Source organism: Onychostoma macrolepis, chromosome 17, assembly GCF_012432095.1.
Source record: "Onychostoma macrolepis isolate SWU-2019 chromosome 17, ASM1243209v1, whole genome shotgun sequence".
Classification (NCBI taxonomy): domain Eukaryota; kingdom Metazoa; phylum Chordata; class Actinopteri; order Cypriniformes; family Cyprinidae; genus Onychostoma; species Onychostoma macrolepis.
In genome coordinates this window covers 31,110,412-31,121,113 of record NC_081171.1, presented here as the reverse complement: position 1 = coordinate 31,121,113, position 10,702 = coordinate 31,110,412, and the positions used below count along the sequence as shown (strand labels likewise).

Sequence of the window (10,702 nt, the reverse complement as noted above, 5' to 3'; positions counted from 1 at the left end):
ATGTCTTTTTATTAGTTTGACCTTTGAAGAGTATTAATAAATAAACCACGTGTTTGCGGAGTAGTAAAGCAGGAGAGGTTTATGGTTTCTAATCTTTCAGGCGTGAGAATAACAAACCAAGTGACCTCAAAGCATCCTTAGCATGTGACCAAACTAGACGCTCATGTCACCACATCCGGCCCTGAACATGAAGACGTGGACGAGGCCCTTGCACTGTAACTTACTTTCATATTCTCCAGAAGCCTTGCATGCGTGTTAAATGCAACCACACACACACACACACTGGAGAAATTAACCTTATCTGAGCTGCATTAGTAATATGTGTCCAGTGTTAGTTCCGTGTGAATCAGAGTCTGAGTGAACACAATCAACGAAAACACGTGTCTTTTCTATTTCTTAATATAAATGCAAGTTTTAAAGATAAAAATTGGTTATAAGGTTGTTTTTTTTTCTTGAACTTTTATATATATATATATATATATATATATATATATATGTGTGTGTGTATATTTCATTTCATGAGAAAGAAACATCACATATATATATATATATATATATATATATATGTGTGTGTGTGTGTGTGTGTATATATACAGGTGCTGGTCATATAATTAGAATATCATCAAAAGTTGATTTATTTCACTAATTCCATTCAAAAAGTGAAACTTGTATATTATATTCATTCATTACACACAGACTGATATATTTCAGATGTTTATTTCTTTTAATTTTGATGATTAAAGCTTACAGCTCATGAAAGTCAAAAATCAGTATCTCAAAATATTAGAATATTACTTAAGACCGATACAAAGAAAGGATTTTTAGAAATCTTAGCCAACTGAAAAGTATGAAAATGAAAAGTATGAGCATGTACAGCACTCAATACTTAGTTGGGGCTCCTTTTGCCTGAATTACTGCAGCAATGCGGCGTGGCATGAAGTCGATCAGTCTGTGGCACTGCTCAGGTGTTATGAGAGCCCAGGTTGCTCTGATAGTGGCCTTCAGCTCATCTGCATTGTTGGGTCTGGTGTCTCTCATCTTCCTCTTGAGAATACCCCAGATTCTCTATGGGGTTCAGGTCAGGCGAGTTTGCTGGCCAATCAAGCACAGTAACACTATGGTCATTGAACCAGCTTTTGGTACCTTTGGCAGTGTGGGCAGGTGCCAAGTCCTGCTGGAAAATGAAATCTTGTCAACAGAAGGAAGCATGAAGTGCTCTAAAATTTCCTGGTAGATGGCTGCGTTGACTCTGGACTTCAGAAAACACAGTGGACCAACACCAGCAGATGACATGGCAGCCCAAATCATCACTGACTGTGGAAACTTCACACTGGACCTCAAGCAACATGGATTCTGTGCCTCTCCACTCTTCCTTCAGACTCTGGGACATTTATTTCCAAATGAAATGTAAAATTTACTTTCATCTGAAAAGAGGACTTTGGACCACTGAGCAACAGTCCAGTTCTTTTTCTCCACAGCCCAGTTAAGATGCTTCTGACGTTGTCTCTGGTTCAGAAGTGGCTTGGTAGCTCTTTTCCTGAAGACGTCTGAGCGTGGTGACTCTTGATGCACTGACTCCAGCTTCAGTTCTCTCCTTGTGAAGCTCTCACAAGTGTTTGAATCAGCTTTGCTTGACCGTATTCTCAAGCTTGCGGTCATCCCTGTTGCTTGTGCACCTTTTCCTACCCAAATTCTTCCTTCCAGTCAACTTTGCATTTAATATGCTTTGATACAGCACTCTGTAAACAGCCACACCTTTCAGTAATGACCTTCTGTGACTTACCCTCTTTGTGGAGGGTGTCAATGTTCGTCTTCTGGATCATTGCCAGGTCAGCAGTCTTCCCCATTATTGTGGTTTCAAAGAACAAGAGATACCCAGAATTTATACTGTAGGGATGGTCATTTATTCAAACTCAAATGTAAATATTCTAATATTTTGAGATACTGATTTTTGACTTTCATGAGCTGTAAGCTCTAATCATCAAAATTAAAAGAAATAAACATTTGAAATATATCAGTCTGTGTGTAATAAATGAATATAATATACAAGTTTCACTTTTTGAATGGAATTAGTGAAATAAATCAACTTTTTGATGATATTCTAATTATATGACCAGCACCTGTATATTTGTGACCCTGGACCACAAAACCTGTCTTAAGTGTCGTTTTTTCAAAATTGAGATTTATACATCTTCTGAAAGCTGCATAAATAATCTTTCCATTGATGTATGGTTTGTTAGGATCGAACAATATTTGTCTGAGATACAACTATTTGAAAATCTGGAATCTGAGGGTGCAAAAAAATCTAAATATTGAGAAAATCACCTTTAAAGTTGTTCAAATTAAGTTCTTAGCAATGCATATTACTAATCAAAAATGAATGCATTAATTTTGATGCATTTATGGTAAGAAATTTACAAAATATCTTCATAGAACATGATCTTTACTTAATATCCTAATGATTTTTGGCATAAAAGAAAAATGGATAATTTTGACCCATATAATGTATTTTTGGCTATTGCTACAAATATACCCCAGCGACTAAAGACTACTTTTGTGCTCCAGGGTCACACACACATATATATATATATCTTTGTCATGATTTATTTCATCCTTTGTGCTGTATTAGCAAATGGGTTCATTTGGATAAAAACAAAAATATATAGAAATAAACTCTAGAATTTTGTCTTGTTCTCTCTTGTAAGAAATTAGTGTCCAGTCTCTTTACCTGAGCTGAAGATGTTTTTGGAAAGATGTTTGTACTCCTCTGCAAGGTCCACCTCTATCCTGTGTGTTTTATATAGTTTAAATGTTAGTTAAATAACGTACCATTAAAAAGACTTGGAAGTTGTGTCCCCACCAGGGTTTTTATCTCCAACTAAAACTAAAACCACAAAGAAACATTTTCATTACCTTAACTGTAAATAAACATTAACTGAAATAAAATATAAAAAAAACTTACTTATTTTATTTCAGACAGCTGTCAATGCAATAATTCAAATTTTCCTTTAAAATGACAAAAATAAACAAATAAAAATATAGATATAAAAAACTAATAAACGACAAAAACAAAACTACTACAACTTTAGCTAAAAACAAAAACAGGAAATATAAAAAAATCTAATTCAAAATAAACAAAAAAATATAATAGTATTAACTCTCTCTCTCGCTCTATATATATATATATATATATATATATATATATATATAGACAGACAAGTTTTTTATAATGTTTTGTGTCAACCGTGATTTTGCACGGCAAACGATGGAGAATTTGTATTTGTACCGATCGTTCAGCATTAAATTCCCTATTAGCCTTGTGCTCAACGTTAAACTTTAAATTTAGTGGACTGACCGCTGGCTGCTGAATCGAAACAGAGTCAGAAAGACACGAGAGAGCGTGAACATTTCATTGAATTTATTGTTTAAAATCTCATATAGTTTTGTTTTTTTACACAGGCAGACAGGATCTGATGGTCTGGAGGTGTGCGGGACGCGTCGTGGTCTCGTGTACAAAAACAAGCACCTGCGAACATAGTGTTTCTGCTCGGCTGCTCCGATCGCTTTACACCCAAGAGATTAAATATATCATATACTGTATATTACTATCATTTCTTCTCCATTTAGAAACAAATAACTGCACAGGGCATGTTTTGTGCACTGATTTGTACATACAATGACAGGACCGCTTTCCTCCACAATACAGTGAAAACCCAGCGGACGTATACATGGTAAAACAACTCAACATGAAGCTAATCAATGCAAATCCTGACACGTCCGTCCCTAGTGTACAGATGGGGTTTGTGGGTCGTAACCATTCTGCGCGAGATGAGAATGTGTGTGGTGAACGGCAGGAGATGGCTGACGGTCCGAGAGCGTTCACATGTCCAGCAGCAGCACCCGAGGGTCCTCCACCACCGATTTGATCTTCCTGAGGAAGGTCACGGCCTCTCTGCCGTCGATCAAGCGGTGGTCGTAGGTCAGAGCCACGTACATCATCGGCCGGATCTCCACCTGGACAAACCCACACAACACCACCACGTCACAGAACAGAACAAAATATGCATATATAGTGATGTTCAAAAGATTTTTTATTATGCATTTATTTGATCAAAAATTGTGAAATAATTTTACAATTTAAAGTAGCTGTTTTCTATGTGAATATCTGTTATGCTGTAATTTATTTCTGTGATGCGCAGCTGTATTTTCAGCATCATTACTCCAGTCTTCAGTGTCACATGATCTTCAGAAATCATTCTAATATGCTGATTTATAATTAATGTTGGAAACAATTGTGCTGCTTAATATTTTTTGGGACCTGTGATACTATTTTATTAATACTACAATTCAGAAAGGATGTGCTAAATGGAAAAAGTGATAGTAAAGACTTATATTGTTAGAAAAGATTTCTGATTTTAATAAATTATTCAAAGAATCAAAGAAAAAAGTATCACACGTTCCAAAAAACAATATTTAGCAGCACAACAGTTTCTAACACTGATAATAAATCAGCATATTAGAATGATTTCTGAAGATCATGTGACACTGAAGACTGGAGTAATGATGCTGAAAATACAGCTGCGCATCACTGAAATAAATTACAGTTTAACATATTAAAATAAGAAAACAATATTAGAAATTGCAATATTTCACAATATTATCGTGAAAAGTGCTACACAAATAAACGTGAATTGATCAAATACAGCCTTGATGAGCAGAAGAGACTGTGAGATGGAAACAACTTCAAGATATAAACTTCCAACTTTGATAAAAAAACAATTGTCACATAAAACTGAACAATTGTCACATAAATTGTCACATTTTTTTTTTTTTTCTTTTTTTTTTACAGTGGGTGGAGCTTAAGTGCTGTTTTGGCACAATTTTCTCGCTCCATCTCTCTGATTGGTGGAGATTTGTTAAACATGATTAAACATGATTATTTTAAAAATAAGGGTTAGGGTAACCACTGATTATCAAAAATGTCCCGATGGAGAAAATGAATGGAGTTTTTACTTCCTGAACTGACTGTTGACTCTACTAACATAAGGCACAGAAAACACAAAACCGTTCCCATCTGACCTTCCCAGCGATGGCCACGGGCCGGTCAAAGATGCCATGCATGCCCAGAATGGCCGACTGAGGCGGGTTGATGATGGGAGTCCCAAACATGGAGCCGAACACTCCTCCGTTGCTGATGGTGAAGGTGCCGCCGTCCATGTCCTCCACAGCCAGCTCGTTCTTACGAGCCTACAATAAAAATAAAAAAACAAGTCAGAAACTAGCAGAAAAACAGGCTTCTTTCTCTTCTCTAGTTTGCTTAATAATCCAGTCGTCTAATAAATCTGCACACTGTTGGCTCTTTGGTGAATTACTTTTGTTCTTCGTATACAAGCGTCTGCTAAATGCAGAAAAGTAAGTCATGCTCTGATTAACGCTCTTAAAAATGTCATTAGAGTCATCAGAGGAATAAACCGCAGCGTTTTTCAGAAATAACAGAGTTTGATTTTTTCCCCCTTCACTTGACATCAGTTTTACCAATGATACCACTGCTGTTTTTTTAGGTCATGTAACATATTTAGCTAAATAAAGATTTCTAGTTAGTTGCTCCATTTGCAGCTCAATACGCACGTCTTCAGACAGCAGCTCTCACCTTCTCTCCCAGCTCGTTAATGGCTTTCTCGATGTCGGTGAAGTTCATTCCCTCCACTCCTCTGATCACGGGAACCACGAGACCCTGAGACGAGAAGCAGACGCGGATGAGAACGTGCTCGACACACAGAAACTGTACTGATATTACAACACTGAGAATAAACTAAATATCTGCTGTTATTTAACTGTTATGGAAATCGTGTCACCATTATCAAGTATGATTTTTTTAAAAGTTTTTGAAAGGAGTCTCTTCTGCTCACTAAGGCTACATTTATGTGATCAAAAATACAGTAAAAACAGCAATATTGTGAAATATTATTACAATTCAAAATAAGTGTTTTCTATGTGAATATCTGTTAAACTGTAATTTATTCCTGTGATTAAAGCTGAATTTTCAGCATCATTACTCCAGTCTTCAATACTTTTACTCATCAAGGACGCATTAAATTGATCAAAAGTGACAGTAACAACTTTTATAATGTAACAAAAGTTTAAAAAATATATATATTTCAAATTAATGTTCTTTTGAACTTTCTATTCATCAAATAGAATTGCATCAGTTTCCACAAAAAAAATGAAGTCTCTTTTTTTTCCTCAGCAAAAATTTTAAAGAAGTCTCTTCTGCTCAAGGCTGCATTTATTTGATCACAAATATAGTAAAAACAGTGAAATATTATTACCATTTAATATATCTGTTTTCTATGTGATTATCTGTCAAACTGTAATTTATTTCTGTGATGCAGCGCTGTATTTTCAGCATCATTACTCCAGTCTTCAGTGTCACATGATCTTCAGAAATCATTGTAATATGCTGATTTACTGCTCAACAAACATTTCTGATAGTTAGCAATGTTGAAAACAGTTGTGCTGCACAATATTTTTGTGGAAACCGTGATGCATTTTATTTTTCAGGATTCACAGATGAATAGAAAGTTCAAAAGAACAGCATTTATTTGAAATAGAAATCAGGTATAACATTATAAATGTAAACAGTATTAATTTCTGCATAAGAGGCATAAATGTGTAGGATTTACCTTTGGTGTCGCGACTGCCACACTGATATCCACATAATCCCGATACACAATCTCTTTGGTTGTGTCATCAATGACTGCACAGATTAAGAAAACAACAGTTAATAGCTTTCAATATATATTTAACTTTGAGTTTATTTCTCTCAATTGCAGTTCCACAATACATAATACATTAGATAACTAAAATATTTGTATATAATATATATATATCTCAGTATGTTTAAAGGAACACTGAATTTCAACAGAAACAGGAAGACAAGGCGATATGAGTTTTTGTTTATGTAATATGTGTGTGTACTGTGTATATTTATTATGTATATATAAATACACACACATAAGGTATATATGTTGAAAATATTTACATGTATATATTTGTATAATTTATATTATATACAAATATAACATTTTTCTTAAATATATACATAATGATATATTATATATATACAAAAACTTTTATTTTGGATGCAATTAATCATGATTAATCAGTTGACAGCACTAGTTTTTATTAATATTTTGATCTTTTTTTCTTGTCTTGTTTTTAATTTAAAAGTTTTGATAATTTTGTTGCGTGTTTGTCATTTTTGTCTTTATATTTGTTTTTATTAGTTTTAGTTATTTTAGGCAACTAGCTGACATAAAATAAGTTTAAGTTTTAATAATTTATTATGGTTAAACTAAGTAAAACTAAAAGCACAAAACAAACTTTTGTTAGTTAACTACAACCCTAATGGTGACAACAAGCCTCTGGTCTATTTTAGCAAGTATCCAATGAAGATCACGAAATGGTGAGACTCTGAGCAAATATAGAAACGCACTGGCTTGATGAAACCGTGTTAAACATGCCTGTCTATGTAGGCCAAGCCAATGAGGTTTGGAAGGAAAGAGAGGAGGGGGCGACAGAAAGGTAATCTGTGAAACATGTTCTTTAGACTCGAACAGACAACCACATAACCACACACGCTTACCAGTGGCTTAATCTGAAGTGGTGAGATTCTGAGCCTGAACTAGCAAGGCTTGAGCACGCGTGCGTGCGTGCGTATGTGTGTGTGTGTACATGTGTGTGTGTGTGTGTGTGTGTGTGTACGTACCACCGTTAACGGCAGGCTGGTCTGTCAAAGCGTAGGCAGCCGCTTTCACAAACGCAGACATGAAGCCCAGTTTGATGCCATGTTTCTTCAGGAAAGCATCTTTATACTGTTTCCTCATCTCTGTGATGTTGCTGTCACGGAGGAACACAGAAAAAACGTAAGACAATCGCAACCAAGCATTACAACAAGGAACAGCTACTCGCTCTCATGTCGTTCCAACTTTTCTTCTAGAAATTTCAAACCAGATGTTTAGCAGAATGTTCGTGCTGCTCTTTACCATCCAATGAAAGCGTACGGTGATCATGGCAGTACATGTGACCGGTGCACTATTTTCCAGGTCTCTGAAATCATGTTTTTGTGTGAGAAACAGACTGAAATTGAAGTTATTTACTCAAAAAACAAGTCATCAGATGACTACAGAAGACCTAGATTACAGTGTATTTATAATGGTTAAGATATTTTACATTCCATTTGGGAGACTGACAGACATGGTAACCATGAACTGCTTAAAATACAATTAATATTCACTAATGCACTAATCTATTGAAGTGCACTGTAGTGAAATATGGTTTAGAAAGTGTGCAATGATGCCTTGAATCAGTTTCATCATGAAAATTCCAAAATTGTGTGTTTGGTTGAGTTAATTAACCGGTTTTAGTAAAGCGCTTCAGTTTACAGGTGATCATTCAGTCTTCAGCCCGCACAGATCAACATTACGGACAATACTAGGATTATTTGAGACAATCATATTTCCTTTAGATGCAAAGCCTGACATTACTGAATATGATTGGAATATCTGAAACAATCATATTGTTTTTAGATGTTTTCTTTTCAAAACATTGATAATGTTTTTATTATAAATCGAATTGTTATTTTTCCCATACATTTTTCATCAACAGCTCAAATGGCAAAGCCCGACTTTATTATGACTGGAATATTTGTAACAAATTTATATGCATATTGCTTTTAAATATTTCTTTTTTTCTCATCAACAGGACAGTTTTATTAAAATCATTTAATTATCGCCATGACGCGCATATGCACAAAAATGGCCATTCCTAATTGTTATTTAAAAATCCTTGAAATGTAATCGGTGGCTCTCTAACATAATGCAATGCAAATAATCCACATATTTTTATGCACATTTTGGAATATCACATAAAAAAACGGCTGGACAAAAACAGCAAGATGCGCATGAATTCTAAAAATGCGCATTAAAAAAAAAAAAATGCGCACAATTGAGTAGGATAAACTTCTATCCAAGAAAAAATGTGCATAAACACATTTACCAAATAAATTCTACCTTGTGCATCAAAAAAAGTCACGTGACTTTGCACGATGGGACGGGATAACTTGACTAACCAGCGGACCGATCTCTTTTCACAGCATCTGAAATGTTGTTATGGTTGTTCTGAAATGCCTGAGCAAAGTCTGTCATCAAAATATTTCTGTGTTATTGTCTTACACGACTGCGTTCCCAAACAGCAGAAATCCCCCCCGAAAGCAATGACCGCATTTACTGAGTTTAGTCTGCTTGCTCTGAGGTGCAAGTAATTCATTATATATGTGTATATATAAATTATATAAATATTCAGTGGCTTCTCCTACTTTTCTTAGTGATATGATATAGTGCCAGTTTATCAGGAAGCTATGTTTTTGTTCTCTTTGATTCATTGAATGGAAACGGTGCTTTATACGCAAATGTTTTATGCGATATTCCAGTTTTCCGCACAAGTTAAATTTGAATCTATGGATGGAAACAGCTAATGATTTGCAAAAAGCAAACACCTCGGTTTGAGCGCTCCGTGGCATTTAAGGTTGTGGAGGATGTTGTGGACAACAGTCTGGCCAGGTTTTGAGTGAAAAGGGCCGAGACTGTAATTCTCTATTTTCCTGTCTCTAACACCGTTTAGCCTCTCCGGTTTCTCCGCTAACAGAATTAGGACCGTCCCAAGACACGCGCTCTCAGAGAAAGGAGAGAAGACGCGATAAAAATCTTCACTTTCCAGAGCCTTCAAATCTTATTGGCCTGTCATAATAGCCCATAACGTTCCGGGCGTCTCGCACGCTCCCTCCGAAGGCGCGTCTCGGGGGACACCGAGGCAGATGCTCGCGGGCCGCAGACGAGCGCGCTCCTTCGACTCCAGACCGGCAGAGTCTTCCTCCATCCCATCAATGCCAACGAGATTAGCGGCAGAACACGAACCCCGAGCAGCTGAAAGCTAATACGGCCATTTGCGCTGGGGAGAAATCCTCAAAGTGTCCTCTTCAGGGGTTAGCGAGGGAGGTTGTGGACATTAACGTTTCCTTGTAAATTAATAAAGCCCATTTTGCCCTTCTTATCTTTGTTTTGACCAACATTAGGACCAAATATTTACATTCCGCGCTTTAAGTGGAGATTGGGTTTCAGAAATCTCTTCCTGTAGGCCAGATTCCAATCTATAACCATTTGGATGGGCATTGCGGAGCTTCTAATCAGGTTTGGCCAATAAGCAAAATTTTCACAGGGCCGTCGACAGACCTTCCTATGTGTCAGTGCTCTTTACCGCACATTCACAGGCAGAAGTTTGGGCACATTTGCCTGAATTGGTGCTTATCAGGCTTACAAGTCATTGTTTTGTGCACAAATATAAAGTATGCATATGTATTAGGGATGGTAAGATTCACCGATTCGCATCGGCATAAAATTTAACGATGCGATGCACTGATTTAAAAAAAGTGTGCATCAGATTTAAGCTGACATTTGTATCATAATGCATTGCTTCTCTGCATTGATGAAACAATCTATTTTTATATAATAATTAGTAAATGCTCGTAAATAAATATATACTGTAATTATTTAGAAAGTGACCAGTAATTTGCGACCAATATTTTATATTTAGATTGATTTGTCCTCTATAAACTGTTTCTCAAGTGCATTCTCTCATCACCATT

At 35.9% G+C, this 10,702-nt stretch overlaps 1 protein-coding gene across 2 annotated transcripts in view; it reads right to left on the bottom strand.

Moving 5' to 3' along the window:
* Positions 1 to 3,403: 3,403 nt before the first annotated feature.
* Positions 3,404 to 10,702, bottom strand: part of dlst (dihydrolipoamide S-succinyltransferase) — a 31,160-nt gene continuing 23,861 nt past the window's right edge. For both annotated transcript variants that reach the window (XM_058748771.1, XM_058748772.1), the window contains exons 11-15: positions 7,769 to 7,899; positions 6,684 to 6,757; positions 5,651 to 5,734; positions 5,080 to 5,247; positions 3,404 to 4,014 (exon numbers count right to left, since the gene is read on the bottom strand). In XM_058748771.1, coding sequence (XP_058604754.1) covers positions 3,880 to 4,014; positions 5,080 to 5,247; positions 5,651 to 5,734; positions 6,684 to 6,757; positions 7,769 to 7,899 — 592 coding nt within the window. In that variant the 3' untranslated portion in view covers positions 3,404 to 3,879. The remainder of the gene's footprint in view (positions 4,015 to 5,079; positions 5,248 to 5,650; positions 5,735 to 6,683; positions 6,758 to 7,768; positions 7,900 to 10,702) is intronic.